Raw genomic sequence first — 18,151 nt, forward strand, 5'->3', positions numbered from 1 at the left:
GGCTGCCCAGGGGGCTTGTGGAGTCTTCTTCTCTGGAAACATTCAAAACCCGCCTGGACATGTTCCTGTGTGACATGATTTAGGTGTTCCTGCTCCGGCAGGGGGATTGGACTAGATGATCTTTCAAGGTCCCTTCCAATCCCTAACTTTCTGTGATTCAGTGAGTCTGTGAAGGCACAACAGAGTGTACACAGAATTTGAGATGAGTTTTTCTCTCAGTCTCTGTTCCTTTTCTAATAAAACACAGCATTTGATTCACCTTTTTGACTGCTGCTGAGTCCTGAGACGAAATTTTCACAAAGCATTTACAGTGATGCCCTGAGATTCTCCCTAGACTTCAGTTGCTATTTCAGAGCCCTTCACTATGTAAGTGAAATTCATATTGCTTTTTGCCATGTATATTAGCACTTTCTAGTTAGCAACAATGAATGCCATCTCCCACCTTCTTTTCTCTCATTGCATTTACCTGCCCTCAGGACTCCAAATACACCTCAGCCTTGCTGTGTCTCCTCAAGGATGCACATGCTTTTGTGGTACCTTTGCAAGAGAAGAGACCTGAGCTCCAGCAGAACACTCCCACTGTTTCATGGCCCAGACGCTAGAATCCACTGCAGCACACTTGTGCTGCAGGTGTCCACACACGTGAGCAAGGACATTCAGCAGACTGCAGACAGAGAGTGCTAGCAATGCCATTCTGCAGAGCCTGTTCTATTACACCCAGCAGTGTAATGGCCAGCTGACCCTGGCCTGCAGGAGTGACCCAAAGGCCAGTGCTCAGAGAGAGCATGAGACTAACTTTGCCTTCCTCTGCCTCCACCAAGCCCTGAGAGATGCCACCATACAGTCCACACCTTGCCAGACAGTTCTGCATGCAGAGTGTCAGCTGGACAGGCACGAGAAAGTCTGGGCAAGGGGAGCTGTGGATGGAGCAGGAAGGGAAGCAGTAACCATCAGGGCAGGCCTGACCAGAGCTGTGGCACCCCAGGCCATGCCAATGGCCTCCCAGCTGCAGCAGCGGCCAGCCAGCACAGCCTGGCCCAGGCAGAACCTGCAACACGGGAAAGGCTCCCATCACCGGGATGTTTAAAACCCAGTGGGACACAAGTAGCTTTGAGCAGGCTGCCTGAAATGCTGTAAGGATGCATGCAAGCGCATCCTTTCAGTTGCAGGTGCTCCCCACTCCATACAGAGATGAGGACAGGGTCTACATCGCCCACCCTGCCCTCCATCACTGCTGGTGTCCTGGCCACATAAGCTGCTCCAGAGGGGCCACAGCAGAGCAGGGCTGGGAGATGAGGTCTGGTCCTTACCACTTTTCTTCAGCAGCACAGACATAGCTCAGTCCATACCACACTGGGAGCATGGGTGACCACAGCCACCAGGCCATACTGAGAGGGAAAGTTGGGTTGGAGCCCATCAAAGATTCTCAACAACCTGGGCAGTGCTTTCTTGACCTCCCAGAAACCTCAGTGGCTATGCTGAAAGTCCTGAGACCCAGAAGATAAATGCTTGTGAGTGTTTTACTCCTGGCTCTGCTGGCTCAGGTTTGGGGCTCCCCTTCACCTTTCCTCCTTGCAGGCAGCTGTGAGCCAAGAGCTTCTGCCTGCTGCTCAGTCCTATTGGCACCAGAGCCCTTTGCAGTCCCCACTCTGTGTACAAGGAGACCTCTATTTCCTAAGGGCATGCCCATCTTACCACATCTCCCTCAGATTTGCCAGGCTGCCCTGGCTGCTGCATGGGTGCAACCTGTGACTGTTTCTCTCCCACTCTGAGACTCCGCTGTGTGCCCTTCCCCTACCTGCCCCCAGGCTCAGAGGCTACCACGCTGCTGCCCCACTAGGACCTCAGCCTGCTGCACCTACCTGCACAGGCAGTTCCTGACCACTGGCCACATGAAGGAAAGCAGGAGTGTTGTCATTTTCATCCAGGACAGTGACATAGATGGTTCCTGTGGCACTGCGGGGTGGTGCTCCCCCGTCCTGCACAATCACCAACAGTTGGTAGCTGGACTGCTGCTCCCGGTCCAGGCTGTGCTTGGTGCTGAGCTCCCCTGTGAGGGAGAAATCCTCTTTAGAGAAGGGCCTGTGCTCAGGTGTGTTGCTGGGGAGCCCAGCACTGCAGGGGTAGGAAGATGATTAATTTGTTGTGATACTGGCCTGGCCTGCATCACTTTTGACCTGCCCTGGGTATTTTCCCCAGCCAGTCCCAGCCTAAGAAGCCAGGGGGACTCTCACCTGTCTGTGTGTGGATAAGGAAGTTGGGCTCATGCTGGAGCAGACGGTAGGTGAGACGGCTATTCTGTCCAGCATCCCGGTCACTTGCCATCACCCTTCCCACACTGCTACCAGGAGCTTGATTCTCAGGAACAGTGAAGAAGTAACGCTCCTCACTCAGCCGAGGGCTGTTGTCGTTCTCATCAGTGATGCTGATTCGTACAGTGCTGGTGCCTGTTTTCCGGGCTTCCCCCCCTGTGGCACTGCCTCCTGCCGATGCCAGCACTGTGAGCACATACAGGTCCCGTGTCTCCCGGTCCAGGGCACTTTTGACATATAGCCAACCGCTCTCAGGCATGATGCCAAAGCTGGCAGCATCCCCATCTGCACGCAAGTGGTAGGTAAGGGTCATGGCTTCTGCATCGCGTGCCAGGGCCCGCACCTGCAGGAAGCGAGTGGAGACAGGCACACCTTCCCGCACCTCCACACGATAGGTGAGTGTGTCAAAGATGGGCCCATTGTCATGCTCAGCTTGCACATGCACCAGGAGTGTGAAGGTGGAGCTGAGCTGGGGAACTCCACTGTCTCGGGCCACAATGGCCAGCCTGTATGCTGCGCTGGCTTCATACTGCAGTGCTCCGACCAGTCGCACTGCCCCTGATGAGCGCTCAACACTGAAGGTGCCATCACCTCCTGACACCAGCTCAAAATTCACCTGACCATTGGCACCGCTGTCGCGGTCCTCAGCCTGCAAAGTGTACACTGTAGTCCCAGGCTCTGTGGCCTCTGGCAGCAGAATGGAGTCAGAGGTGGCTGGGAACACTGGTGCATTGTCATTCACATCTGACACAGAGATTTTCACACGGGTGTTGCTATATGCAGGGGGTGAACCACTTCGGGCCTGGACATCCAGAATGAGGACTGCCTGAGACTCATGATCAAGAGGCAGGCTGGTGCGGAGCTGCCCAGAGCCAGAGTCAATGGAAAAATAGCCATGAGGATCCCCCGAGGAGATGGAATAAAAGATGTCATCGGCATGACCTGCAGATAGGGAAATGAAGACAGGAGGAATGATTTGTGTACCTGGCCCTCCTCCTCAGCCTGCTACAGACAGCATCAGGGTTGGACATTGCTGTCTAGGGCAGACTCTGGTCTGGAGATACAGAGCAGCACTCTGCATGCTTGTGTGCATGGGCACAAGTGTGTGTACACACATGTAAGCATGTGTGAGAGCAAGTATTGGAACAGAGTGACAGTCCTGGGGTGCACATTCAGATGTGCATGCCTTTGAGCATGCATGGAGCTCCCAGAATGGGGTTGCTTTCTGAGGAAGTGTGATACCAGACTTTCAAAACAATGCAGGAACAGCAGAAAGTGACTGCATATAAAAGGGCCAGGCCCATACCTGGAGGATTCTGGGCATGGACAGCCCCCACGTTGGTGCCCTGCAACATGTCCTCGGGCACTGTGAAGAAGTACTGGGCTTGCTCAAAGATGGGGGGCGAGACTGTGCCCTCTACGATGCTGATGTTCACTCGGGCGTTTGGCTGTGCCTGTAGGCCCCCTCCATCTTGTGCAGAAATCACCAGCTGCACCAGGGTGTTGGCTTTACCACTCAGGGACCATGAGAGGGAAATGACACCTAGGGAAGAAAGACGTTCAGAGGGTACTAAGCCTGCACCCCTACATCACGTGGCACCAGAGCAACAGGACAAACTATAAGCTTGAAATCGTAGAATCATAGAATGGCGCTTGGGTTGGAAGGGACCTTAAAGATCATATAGTTCCAACCCCCGTGCCATGGGCAGGGATGCCACCAACTAGATCAGACTGATCAGGAAATGAAAGACCTAAAAGGGTAGCAAACAATGTGTGTCACAGGGCAACTTGCCATAGAAGAATTGGAGTAAAGAATAGGAACCCTGCTGAGAAAGGCTCCCCAGATTCTCCGTTCTCAGCCTCAAGTCTAGTCCTGAGCTAAGCAGCAATGAAGGCTGTGAGAAGCAAGACAGAGAACAGAATTTGGGAGAGGGGAAGGAGGGAACAGGACTTCTGATGTGGGGCACAGGGCGATGGTCAGGGCGCAGCAGTGGCAGGTGGGATCTGGGCTGTGAGTAGGCTCCTGGAGGAAATGCAGAACTGCAGAACCTTCCAGGACAAATCCTACAAAGGAGGTGGCCCTGCATTAGGATGGCCAGTAGGCCTGTTCTCATCCCAGCCAACTTTTGGCAACCTGGGGACCACTGTGGGCAGACCCTGATGCCTCTGCTAAGCACAGGACACCACCCTGTCCCACTGAGGGCTCCTGGCACCACACACCTATGCACACACCTCCCCAGCAGAAACTGCTCTGACTTTGGTGGCCAAAGAAGGCAAGAGACAAGACAGGCAATGAGAAAGGTTGGACTTCGTGGCACATAGAGTTATAAGGGAAGAGAGTAAATTGAGCAGGGGAGAGGAGGCAACTGGGCAGGGACAAGAAACTAAGCAGGATACAGCCTGATGAGACAAAACAAGCAGTGTGCAGGAGGAAAGGTGCAGTGAGTTCATAGAATCACAGAATCATAGAATATACCGAGTTGGAAGGGACCCATAAGGATCATCAAGTCCAACTCCTGGCACTGCACAGGTCTACCCAAAATATTAGACCATGTGACTAAGTGCACAGTCCAATCGCTTCTTAAATTCAGACAGGCTTGGTGAAGTAACTACTTCACTGGGGAGCCTGTTCCAGTGTGCGACCAGAGTTAGGGATGACAATGAAAGTGAGGAAGAAAGAGGGGACAAATAAGGAAGAGAGCAGGGAGCAGAATCAAGGAGTCAGAGATTGAGTCTCAGAATGGGCAGCTGGGAGATCAAGACACTGGGACAAGGAAGAAATGTCCAGGAGAGGAACAGACATATTCTGGTGGCACTGCTTGTATTGTATTATTTTTGTATTTTATTATTTTTTTTGTATTGTATTGTATTGTATTATTATTATTGCTTGTATAATTGCTTATTATTGCTTGTATAATTGTATCCCACTGCTCTGGCTGATGCTTCCTCTGGCTGGCCCTGAGCTCTCTCACCTGTGTCCTTGTTGAGAGAGAAGAGAGGGGGTGAGTTCCCCAAGACAATGCGGTAGGTCACTTTCCCATGCAGACCTTCATCCTTGTCATGGGCAGTAACACGCAGCACAGCTGTACCCGGCATGCTCTGTGTGCTAATGCTGGCAGCATACTCTAGCGGGTAGAACACTGGCCGATTGTCGTTTATGTCCTCCAGGAAAACCTTCACATACACCATCGAGTTCAAGCCACCCTGTGGAAAAAAAACAGATCAGAGATGGGGCAAGGAGCAGGGGCAAGGACAACTGTATCCCCTGCACAGTGCTGAGACAGCAGCATTGCATCCCCATTGGCATCTGCAGCACTCACCCCATCAACAGCAGTGATGGTGAAATCATAGGCAGACGTGCCCTCATCACGGTCCAGAGGCTGCACTGTACACAGTTGCCCCGTGTTCTTGTCGATGCTGAACTGCGTGGGGACCACACTGCCAATGCCAGAACCAACGGAGTAGGAAAGGGAGCCGAAGAGGCCGCTGTCAGCATCGGTGGCTGTCACCTGGATAGGAGAAGGCACTACTTAAGCAGGGCAGCACTATTGAGACCACCAGCCTAAGCAGACAGACCCAGCCCACCACCTTTATAAGCCAGTACTGCCCCCTACTCCACAGCCCACAATTACTGCACAGCCCCCAAAGCTGGCCACAGCAAAGCAGACTGACTGTTAATGCCTCAGTCCTGACATCCTTGTCCCAGACAAGATGACTCCCTCTGCAGCATTCTCTGCAGGAGGACAGGTCCTGCAGGGTCACACGGATTCAGGTGGTGCCCTATGCAGTGGCAGGCAGCAGCAGGCACCCCAGGGTCAGCCTACACTGGCACATTCCAGGAGGGAACACAGGGCTGGGGAGCACAGTCTTGCAGACTTGCAAGAGCTGCACCATGCTTGCTGTCTACAGTGCTGCCATGGGTGCCTACATGCCAGAGGTGGCTTGTTCCAGGTGAAACCTCCCTTCTTGCAACCCTGGGGCAACATCCACTACCCAGGTCTACAGAATTCCCCTAGCAAAGAAAAAGGCTGTACAGGGAGGGTGGGGGGGGTGCAGAAAGGTGCAGAGATGCCAAAGATCTAGCAGACAAGCATCCCCACTGCACCCAGCTTGATCGGCCAGCCAGAGACAACCCACGCTCTTGCAGCAGCTGGCCTTGGCCCTCTGCTCTTTCTCTTCTGCAAGGACACTTAAGCTGGGAAACAAACCAGACCCTCCTTACCCATGTCCCAGGCTCTGCCTCACTCTCAGAGCTCTGTGCCTGGCAGCCCTGGGCTTTGAGCAAAATGCCTGGGGGTGGCATTGCCCTCTGACAGCCGGACCTACCAGACCCTGGGGCACAGGATTTGCATTAGCATCTACAGACACAGCAGGAAGATTAAAACTGCTCGCTGTCTGCAAGGTCCTGCTCCACCTCTGGCTCTTTGCAGCTCAGCTCAGTAGAAAACAGCTTCTTCCCCCTGACCGCAGCATCACTGCCCACGGCTCTTTCACCAGCTGGGAGCTCAGTGTGGAGAACAAAGCTGGAGGACGGAGCCAGGAGGGAGGCAGCTGGGCCAGGCCCGGGTGAAGTGGAGTTCAGGCCTCGTCAGCCACAGCTCCTCCCAGCAGCAGCGCTGGGGCCTCGGCTCCCGTGAGCGAGAAGCACAGGAACGTTGCATGCGCGCCAAGGAAAGGGCCCAGCTGGGGGCTGCAAACAGCTCCTTCCTACGGGCAGGGCCCCCAACCTGAGCCACCACCAGACCCTCAGAGACAGATGAACAACCAGAGTGAGCACAGAGACTGCTGGGCTAGGGAAGAAGGAATAAAGTGGGAAGAGGTAGGACCTCGTTATGCTCTCACCCCAGGAAGGGGAGGCAGCACCTGAGGGAGCCCCTTGCTGGTTCTCCTGCCTGGCATCCACAGCCCCCCCCAGGGAGGGGAGGCAGCACCTGCGACATTCCCCCGACAGCCCTCCTTCCCCAAGGCCTGTGGGCCCTTTGCAAGGGGATGCCGAGGAAGAGAAGCTGAGTGCACATTGACAACAAGCACAGTGCTCCCTTCAGAGGGGATTTGCTCCCCAGCCATACAGCAGCTGCTGGAAGAAGTGCCATGGAACAAGATCTCCCTCCCTGCTCCAGATGCAGAGCACTCAGAGACACAGGTGCCATGACAGCAGCCTGGCTACGTTGGGGAACTGGCCCCACCTGCCACCACCTCTGTTCAACCTCCTCCATCCATCTTGCCTCAGCTCCCTTTGCTGTGTCCTCCTTGCTCCTGCAGCAGCAACAGCATCTTGGACATGCCAGGAGCTCCTGGCCTGAGGAAGCTTTGGCTCAGGGGTTCAGAGCAGGGCATGGCTGGCTGCAGAGGGCTCATGAAGTAGGCTGGGATGGGGACACTGAGTGGAAGTGGTCACTGTGTGCAGCACAGGCTGAGTATCTGGTTGGCAGGGCCACAGGTGAAGTGCAGCATGAGGGCCTCAAGTCTGGACGTGATGACTATAAACCTGCATCATTTAGATCAGAATCCATCTAGAGCCCCAGATATCAAGCTGAGGCTGTCAGGGAGCAACAGGAGGGTGTTAATACAGAGATAAATGATAAAGACAGGTAGCAGTTGGAGTTGTTCATATGAGAGTATAAATCTGACCTGTCGTAAGACAGACACCTACAGGGGAAGTTATCAGGAACTCCAGCTTTCTGCCACAGGAGCTGGGTGGGGTTTTGGGAACGGGAGGAACAGATGACCTGTCACTATCGTACAATACAGTACCATCTCCCTGCCTGCTCCCCAGTACCCAGAGCCATCTCCCTGTAGGAATGCCTGATGGAGCCAGAGTTTGGCAACAGAGGCAAACCTAGCTGTAGATCCAATGCAAGGGATCCTAAGAGAAGTTCCCCATTCATGTGTATCTATCACTCCACCTCCCTGTCCTGTTTTAATGGCTTCTCAAGAAGCAGGGAAGAGGTCTAGCACAAACACTTCGTGCACAAGCCCACATAGTGTCCAAGAGAGGTTGTGTCACTGCTATACCAGCTCTGGAGACTTGTGTCTGGTCCTTGTCTCACTTGGAGTTGTGGTGCTAAACCAGAGTCTAGAGAAAAGCCACAGGAACAGCAAAACAGCCAAAGGAGCAGCTAAGCATGTTAGCTCAGTGTGGGGCTGCTGTACAATTCACATGGTGTCTCTGCCACTGTATGGAGAGGGCACAGGACTGTACCCAGTGACCCCAGCCCAAGCCCTCCTGCCTGCAGACCGCTGATGCCCTCTGCCTGCCTCCTGTGGGATGGGGCTGGCTGCTTGCCTGTAGCTAGCCCATGCTTGTGGGGCCTGACAGCCCCTGAAGGCCAGCACAACGCTGTCTCTGGCAGGGGCTGCTGCAGCCTGGGCACTTCTCCAAGTGGCAGTGCAGGGTTTGATCAGCCACTAGGTATGGCAGACACCACAGTCCATCAGGCATGCACAGCTGGGATCCATGGCTGCAGACTGCAGAGCACAGGCAATCTGGGACACACTGCACATTTTTATCTGTGAGGTTAATTAAGCACCAAAATGGCTCAGCAAGGCCTGTGGCAAATTCACCACTCCTGGAAATTTTTAAACCAGGTCTGGACGTTTTTCTAGGAACTTTGCTAAAAGCTAATCCAGAGCAGCCCCAGGCTCTCTATTTAGTGCCCACCCAAAATCTTGGAACAGCTGGATTTACTGTAACTTACTTAGGAGGCTCCTGACTTTTGCCTGAGAAACAAGAGGAAAATGGGGTCAGCCTGTCTATGGGAGAGCCCAGGAAACCCTCCACTTGGGGTTGTGCAAGGCCTGCTGCTTGAATGTGTGTCTGCAGGAGTCAGAGCTCTGAGCGTGAGTGGATCCTCTGCAGCAGCCCTGCCTTCGACTTCAAATATCCTGCAGAGCCAAGACTGGCTCTTCCCAGGAGGAGTTTATGTGGGAGGAGAAAGGAGAGGAGAAGGCTGCAGCTGGGAACAAGACACCTGCATGAACTTGCAGGGGCACTGTGTGAGTATGGGAAATACACTAACCTGCAGGATCACAACACCAACATGAGGTCCCTGCATAAGCTTACAGGATCACTGCGCTTTTGTCCAAGACACTTGCGTGTCCCCACGTGCATAAAAGACACCTGCATGTGCTCAGAGGGTCGGCCTGAAGATACGAGACGTGGACAAAGCTGTGGGGTCACTTCACCTGTAGAGAACACCTGCACAAGCTTGCAGGATCACCATGGTTACACTAGGCACAATGTGTAGAGCCAAAGTGCATGCTATGTTTCTGTCCAAGACTACAGAATGTGCAGCTACAACCCTATATGCTAAGAAGAGATAGTGTTCCCTTCAGGTATTTACAGACACTGATGAGGTTCCCGAGCTTTCTCTTCTCCGGGCTGAACAGTGCCGGCTCTCTCAACCTCTCCTCATATCAGAGAAGGTGCAGTCCCTTCAGCATCTTTATGTCCACCAGGCCCCCCAGGTCCATTTCTGTCAGGCAGCATTCTACCTGGGGGGCTGCAAGCATGTCCTGGTGCCTGGACTTGTTCCTCCCCAGGGGCAGGACTTTGCACTTCTTGATGAACTCCATGACGTTTCTGTCATCCCATTTCTCCAGCCAGTCCGGGTCCCTCTGGAGGGCAGCACAACCCCCTGGTGCATCCGCCACTCCTCTCAGTTTTGTGCCATCTGCAGACTTGCTGAGGTTACACTCTGCCCCAGACCATTAATGACGATGTTAAACAGGACAATACTCAGACATACAGTTTGATTTTTGGGTGGTCCTGTGTGAAGCCAGGATTTGCACTCAGTGATCCTTGTAGGTGATGGTGCCAAACTGTAGCTATTTTGTTTTAACATTTCACATTTTTGTGTGTTTTTCAATTAGCGCATTTCTCCTGCTAACATGCCTTTTACATACCAGTATTCACATGACTGTTGTGATATTCCTAGGTCTGAGCATACAGTATCTGGCTAAACACTTAATATTCACAGTTCGGCCTGCATACAGACGAGAACACGTTCAGCCTTTTTACTGTGGTCACACACAAGCCCTGTAGATGCTGAGGTGCTGTCTGATGCACAAAATGTCCTGCTGGGGTTGTCTGTAAGGCCTTGCTGCCCACTCAGCTGCTGTCAGCATTTGAGTGCCTTCATCCCCTCTCTCCCATCCTGCTTTGGAACACGGCAGCAGAACTGATGAACAACTACCCATACTGAACATTTTCTCTCCAAAGTCTGCAGTGAAATGCACAATCCCTTAAAGGTACTGTTTGTTTGAGGCCCTGAGGTCAGTCTTCAGCCCCCGGTCTCCTGCTGGATCTCCAGGCTGTCTAATTCCTTCAGTAGCACTAGGATGCTCGTCAGCGTTTCGGGTTGGTCCACCATATTGAAGAGGCATACTCTCCCTTGCTTCCTCCTGCCTCTTCTGCCTTTTGCTTCACTTATGTAGGAAGCAAAATCTTAATTTCTCCTCCATCAGCTTTTCCTCTGCAACCCAGCTTTTGGTCTGTGCTGCTGCACAGTGTGTTGTTGGGGGTAGTCTCTCTCATATTCTATTATTTCCCTCATCTGATGTAAGAAAGAAATAGAAAACAAAAAAACAAACACATACAAAACAAACAAACAGACCCCACAAGCATGCTGCCTATTTCCAAATAACCTTAGAATTGCCAGCCTGTCTTTTTAGGATTCAGATATGAACTAGGACTGGATAATTAATTAATTACGGGAATAGGATCCTTCTGAACACTGCCCTCTGTGCCTGAGCTGCATGGTCTTGGCTGAGTGATACCTGCTACAGAGTAATGTGGAGCTGACATTGCCTGACACAAACTAAGACCCTCCTTAAAGAGGTAGATGGTGGAGAATCTGAGCCCTAAGGGTACTAATAGGCTTTAATGGCCCTGATCAGCCACAACCAGGGAACCTAGCCCACACCTTCTGTCCATGGCTCTAGGGGCTCCATTCAAGCTCAGGTCTGGGCGCCCACGCCTGGCCAGAGCTATGTTAGTGTACTCATCTCCAGCGCTGTGTCTAGTCCTGCCTCCTAGATTGACCCCAGACCTACGCTGTAGGCAGCTCATCCCTGGACAGACCCCTCAGATGTATATTGTAGCCTTAACTCCATCTCTCTCTCTGCCCCTATCTACATTTGGCCTTGACCTGACTCTCTGGAAGGACGCTGAAACTGGCTCTTGCTTGCTTTGCCCAGGACTGTCAATGGACCACATTACCAGCACCTGGCTCTGCTCATTAGGTTTGCATCGTGTGGGACCGCAGCCATCAGTGGGGTCACTGCCTGGGTTGCATGTGGGTCCTGGCTTGCCTTCACTTAGGGAGCATTCAGCCCATGCTGTTTGCTGGCGGAGGGGTGGCTGTGGCTCTCTACAAGCCTTGCAGCCTGGGTCTGACAGCGCCTAATCCAGCAGGGTCTGGTGACAGATACAGGCTAGGAAGCCAATGCTGCATCTTTAGCTTAGTATAAACCTGTTCCAAGCCAAACACAGTGGGTCTCTCATGGCTCTTGGGAAAGTGGTTCCTGCTTCTTTCTTATTTTCTTCACCGGGGAGTATTTTCTCTCTTTGGCTACCTATCACCTGGAACTCTCAACATGTGCCAGCAAGAAGAAGCTTTACCCTTGCAAGATGCCAGGATGGGAAAGAGTGCTATGAAAAACAGGCCCCTGGGAATGCTGGAACTGTGAGAACACCCGAGACAGACCATGTGTTATACAAAAAAGAAGTTTAGGACGTGCTAGAGATAGGCGAAGGCCGAGTACAGGTGGTCAGTGAAGCTGAAAATGCACTGCAGGAGAGACAGCCTGCAGACAAGGTTAAGGGAACAGAAAGTGAGCACAGGAACATGTGCATATTCTGCTGTGTGACACTGGTGAGTAGAGGCTATGTGAGATGTAATATACTGAATCACTGCTGTTGGCAGTGGGCATGTTTATGTGTCTGGGAGATGCAGATTCTGTTGGAAAAACCTCCTCCTGGGAATCTGTGCCTGTTGCTGTTCCCCACAGGACCTCAGCATGCTGTGACTCCTGCTGTGGGCTATGAACAGAAGTGGGGACAACTGCTGACCCCCATGGTGGGTCATGCATGTGCGGTGAGTCACCATCCCATGAGGTCTTTAAAAGATGTTTAGATGTAGAGCTTAGTGATATGGTTTAGTGGAGGACTTGTTAGTGTTAGGTGAGAGGTTGGACTCGGTGATCTTGGAGGTCTCTTCCAACCTAGATGATTCTGTGATTCTGTGTGATAGGATGCTGTATGTCTTCAGCTTGTCACAAGGCTCCTGCCTTCTTGTAGCAATGCAGGTATGTGAGGAAAAAACAGCTAGTCCTGCAAACCCCTGCCCATTAGATTAACAGGCATCTGGGGACTGTGTAGCTGGAGCACTCCCAAATGCCTTGCATTTGCCCAGCCCAGTGGACACAAGGAAGGAGTGCACAGGAGGCTGCACAGCCTCTCTGGGCAACCTGCTCCACTACCGGACAGTCCTCATGGGGAAAGCCTTTTCCTAAATCCAGCCGGAAACTCATATTTCCACCTCTGCCAGTGGGCTCTCATTCTCCAGGGCTGTGGTGCTCCACTTGGCCCCTGCCTCCAGGCATAGCACAGCTCATGAGTCACCAGTCTCTGAGCCCAACCATACAGAAACCTACTTCTTACCCACCTGGTTGTGCAGCTCTCCAAGCCATAACCTTCTCCTTGGAAGAAGGTGTCAAAATCCTTGTTAAAACCAAGGCAGTCAGCGTCCACTGCTCTCCCTTCACCAACAGATCCAGGCCATGAACCACAGAAAGCAAACAGACTGCTCAGTCGTGATTTAGTCTTGCTCAGTCTTTGCTGGCTGTTGCCTTCCCAGTTTCCCCTGCGTGGCCAAACACATGCTCCAAGAGGACTAATTCCGTGATTTTTCCAGAGACCAAAGTGACGCTGACAACAGGGTAGGCTCTCCAGATAATCCCTTTGGCCTTTTTTTGAAGCTGGGGTGCTTTTCCTCCAGTTGTCAGGGATCTCCCTTGGTCTCCACCACATTTGAAAGAGCAGTTCTGCAAGTCCATTTCTGTCAGCACCCTTTGATGCAGCCTGTTGGGTCCCATGGATTCATACGAGTCAAGGTCACTGAAGAAATACTGACTCAATCCTAAACCCTGTCAAGAAGCTCTCCAAACCCTTTCAATAAGCATGAAGGGCCTGAGAGGGCTTGTTGGTGAAGACCAAGATAAAGGAGGCATTGAGTGTCTCAGTCTGCTGTCCCTAAATCACCCACCCCATTCAGCAGTAAGTCCTTATTTAGCCTCCTGCTACCAATATAGTGGTAGAAGCTATTCTTACTACCCTCAATTTTCCTCACAAGTCTCACCTGAAGTTTAGCTTTCTTGATATGACCCCTATACGCCCAGGCAATGTTTATAAACTCTTCTTTTGTAGCTTGCCTCTGTGTCTACCTTCCATACGCTGCCTTTTTGCAGCTTAGCCCAAAGGTTTCTGCTTAGCCAAAGCAGTCTCCCGATATGTATCCTTGTTTTCCTGAGTGCTGGGATGGACTGTTCTTGTGCTTGGAGGATGATTTCCTAAAGGCTTACCAGCTTTCCTGAGCAAATTTGGTCTTCAGACCTGCTTCCCATGAGAACCCTTCCACCTAACACGTCCCTGTAGAAGCTGAGGTCTTGCTTGAAGTCCTTGGTCTGTACTACTCTCCTTCCTCACTCCCTTTAGGATCCTGAAGATGACTATTTCATGGTCGCCTGAGCCAAGGCTACCACTGATTACCACATCCTCAGGCAGTTCTTCCTTGTTAGTGAACAGTAGGTCCAATTGTGTGTCACCCCTTGTTGGCCTGGGAAATTGAAGTTCTCTGTGAGAGCCAGGGTCTATGATCCAGAGACTTCCCTCAGGTACTGCCACCTCCTTGGCACACTGTACCAGCCTCAACTCAGACTTATTGGATTAGCATTGATGTCTTTGTGTTTAAAGCGTGTGGTGGATTTTTCTCTGTGAATGTGGGTATTTACTTTTTTAATTTACACAGTTTGATATCACAGTACCCAGAAGTAAGGAATTCCAGAGCAGAGTGCATTTTTCTTGAACTCTGCACTGCTGGAAAGCAATCAGCTCTGGCTGGCCCTGAAACAGGGTGCTGCCAGCATACCCTGACAGTTTGGGACCATGCTGCGCTGTCTTGCTGGCTGCCCTGCAAGGTGGGTGGCAGACATGAAAAGAGGCCAGGAGTGCCCCAAGCCGGTGCTGGATCTGTACATCCCTCACAGAACTGTGAGGCAGCACTGGATGGCTGGGGAGGCACCCTGGATAAGGGGTGGTGGAGGAAGATGGCAATACAGTGAGGTGATGGAGGTATCACTGTGGGTGACAACAGAAAGGTGCCAATGATAGCATCCTTGGGGCCTAGGATATAGTGGAACAGTATGGGGCACAAGAGGCAGATAAGGATGGGGTATGCTGTAGGACATGGGAGAGGTGTATTAGCCTGTTGCAGACTAGACCTGGCCATGGCTAGCACAGTGTGCAGGGGGGGGACACTGGTGCACCCTGGGCTGAGAGAAGGCTGGGTGAAGGCTGGGTTGTTCCAGTAGCATGCTGTAGGCAGAATGAGAGAACAAGGCATGGAGGGAGTGTAGCAGAAATAATGCTATGTCTGCCGCACACAACTACAACAGGTTACAGAGAAATACCATGTTGCAGCCAAGCACATCTTAACAAAACCCAAAGACAAGTGGGAGCACTGGCACTGCATTGCTCAGAAGCCCTGGCTTCATTCTGGACCACAGCAGGATGGGTCTCAAATCTCCCTCTATTTTCAAGAGCAAGGAGCTGATTGCTGACAGAAACATTTCCCATACACAATAGCAGGATGCATTCATTAGCTCCTCATGGCAAAGACACAGACACAGACACAGACAGACACAGATTTCTAGGTTGGAAGAGACCTCAAGATCATCGAGTCCAACCTCCGACCTAACACTAAGTACTCCACTAAACCATATCACTAAGCTCTACATCTGAACGTCTTTTAAAGACCTCCAGGGATGGCGACTCCACCACCTCCCTGGGCAGCCCGTTCCAATGCTTAATAACCCTTTCGGTAAAGAAGTACTTCCTAACATCCAACCTAAAACTCCCCTGTCGCAACTTTCGCCCATTCCCCCTCGTCCTGTCACCAGGCACGTGGGAGAACAGACCAACCCCCACCTCACTACAGCTTCCTTTAAGGTAACTGTAGAGAGCGATAAGGTCGCCCCTGAGCCTCCTCTTCTCCAGGCTGAACAAGCCCAGCTCCCTCAGCCGCTCCTCGTAAGACTTGTTCTCCAGACCCCTCACCAGCTTGGTCGCCCTTCTCTGGACTCGCTCGAGCACGTCCATGTCCTTCCTGTAGCGAGGGGCCCAAAACTGAACACAGTACTCGAGGTGCGGCCTCACCAGAGCCGAGTACAGGGGGACAATCACCTCCCTAGACCTGCTGGCCACACTGCTTCTTATACAGGACAGGATGCTGTTGGCCTTCTTGGCCACCTGAGCACACTGCTGGCTCATATTCAGCCGACTATCAACCAATACTCCCAGGTCCTTCTCGGCCAGGCAGCTTTCCAACCACTCATCTCCCAGCCTGTAGCTCTGCTTGGGGTTGTTGCGCCCCAGGTGCAGGACCCGGCACTTGGCCTTGTTGAACTTCATACAGTTGACCTCAGCCCATCGCTCCAGCCTATCCAGATCCTCCTGCAGAGCCTTCCTGCCCTGGAGCAGATCGACACACGCACTTAGCTTGGTGTCATCTGCAAACTTACTGAGGGTGCACTGGACGCCCTCATCCAGATCATCGATAAAGATATTAAAGAGGACCGGCCCCAGTACCGAGCCCTGGGGGACACCACTTGTGACCAGCCTCCAACCAGATTTGACTCCATTCACCACAACTCTCTGGGCCCGGCTATCCAGCCAGTTTCTAACCCAGCGAAGCGTACGCCAGTCCAAGCCCCGAGCAGCCAGTTTCTTGAGGAGAATGTTGTGGGGAACGGTGTCAAAAGCCTTACTGAGGTCAAGGTAAACCACATCCACAGCCCTTCCCTCATCCACCAAGCGCGTCACTTTGTCATAGAAGGAGATCAGGTTCGTCAAGCAGGACCTGCCTTTCATAAACCCATGCTGACTGGGCCTGATCGCCTGCTCGCCCTGCAAGTGCCGCGTGATGACCCTCAAGATAATCTGCTCCATGAGCTTTCCTGGCACTGAGGTCAAACTGACAGGCCTATAGTTACCCGGGTCTGCCCTCCGGCCCTTCTTATAGATGGGCGTCACATTGGCTAGCCGCCAGTCAACTGGGACCTCCCCCGATAGCCAGGACTGCCGATAAATGATGGAAAGCGGCTCGGCCAGCTCGTCCGCCAGTTCTTTCAGTACCCTCGGGTGCATCCCATCCGGCCCCATCGACTTGCGCACATCCAAGCTCCTTAGCAGGTCGCCAACCATTTCCTCATGAATAGCAAAGGCCAAATCCTGCTCCCCATCCCCTTCCGCCAGCTCAGGGCACTGGGTATCCAGAGAACAACCGGTATTGCCGCTAAAGACTGAGGCAAAGGCGGCATTAAGCACCTCAGCCTTTTCTTCATCCTTAGTAACTAGGTTTCCCCTCGCATCCAGTAAAGGATGGAGATTCTCCTTAGTCCTCCGTTTCGCATTGATATATTTGTAAAAGGATTTTTTGTTGTCTTTAACGGCAGTAGCCAGGTTGAGCTCCAGATGAGCTTTGGCCTTTCTAATTTTCTCCCTGCACAGCCTCGCTACATCCTTGTAGTCCTCCTCAGCGGCCCACCCTTTTTTCCAAAGATTATAAACCCTCTTTTTTCTGCTAAGGATTTTCTGCTAAAGGATTTCTCTTTAGAGAATGGTATTCTACAGGCTAGAACAGGAGAGCTGCAAGTTGGAAAACTCTCTCTGAGCATGTGGCTGTTTTGTCCAGGGTGGAGGTGGGTTGTCTAGTCCACTCACCAGTACCAACAAAGAAAGAGTTTCTGAGAACTGCCACCTCTTAGTCTTAAAAGAGCACAATCAGACTCCGAGGTAGTAGCAGTAATAAGAAATAGATCTACAGGAATGGATCACAAAATCAGCAAAATGGGGCTTAACCAGGGTCATGTCCAGCACTTGCATGGAGGCAGGGAAGTGCCTACAAGGCACCATTATGGAGAAATCTCCCAAACTATTTCTATGCTGGGATGCTTCTCTTAAGTGCCTGTACACTAATGCACACAGTATGGGCACAAAAAACCAACATGATGAGTTAGATGTGTGTGTACAATTGCAGGGCTATTACTATGTTGGGATCATGGAGACATGCTGGGATGGCTCCCGTGACTGAAGTGTTGTAATGGAGGGATACAGGCTCTTTAGGAAGGACGGGCTGGGAAGATGGGGAGGGGTCATTGCTCTTTGTATGGGAGAGCAGATAGAGTGCATGGAGCTTTGCCTGGAGATGGATGAAGAGCCAGATGAGAATTTATGGGTTAACATTAAAGGGAGGGACTGGAAAAGTGATGCTATAGTGGGTGTCTGCTACAGGCCACTTGACCAGGAAGAACAAGCAGATTAGATCTCTGTAGACAGATAGGAGGGGCAGGACCCTCATGGGGGACTTCAACCACCTAACTTACAACACCAAGTTAGGTGCATGTGTCGATCTGCTCGAGGGTAAGAAGGCTCTGCAGGATGATCTGGATAGGCTGGACTGATGGGCTGAGGGCAACTGTGTGAAGTTCAACAAGGCCAAGTGCCGGGTCCTGCACCTGGGGCGCAACAACCCCAAGCAGCGCTACAGGCTGGGAGATGA

General features: G+C 52.2%; 1 protein-coding gene across 1 annotated transcript in view; it reads right to left on the reverse strand.

Annotated features, from left to right (window-relative positions):
• DCHS1 (dachsous cadherin-related 1) overlaps window positions 1-18,151 on the reverse strand; it is a 59,046-nt gene that overhangs the window by 24,462 nt on the left and 16,433 nt on the right. The window contains exons 3-7 of the mRNA XM_035569490.2: window positions 5,633-5,821; window positions 5,285-5,516; window positions 3,619-3,855; window positions 2,235-3,254; window positions 1,863-2,050 (exon numbers count right to left, since the gene is read on the reverse strand). Of these exons, the coding sequence (XP_035425383.1) occupies window positions 1,863-2,050; window positions 2,235-3,254; window positions 3,619-3,855; window positions 5,285-5,516; window positions 5,633-5,821 (1,866 nt within the window). The remainder of the gene's footprint in view (window positions 1-1,862; window positions 2,051-2,234; window positions 3,255-3,618; window positions 3,856-5,284; window positions 5,517-5,632; window positions 5,822-18,151) is intronic.

This window comes from Cygnus atratus, chromosome 1 (genome assembly GCF_013377495.2).
Source record: "Cygnus atratus isolate AKBS03 ecotype Queensland, Australia chromosome 1, CAtr_DNAZoo_HiC_assembly, whole genome shotgun sequence".
Taxonomy (NCBI): Eukaryota; Metazoa; Chordata; class Aves; order Anseriformes; family Anatidae; genus Cygnus; species Cygnus atratus.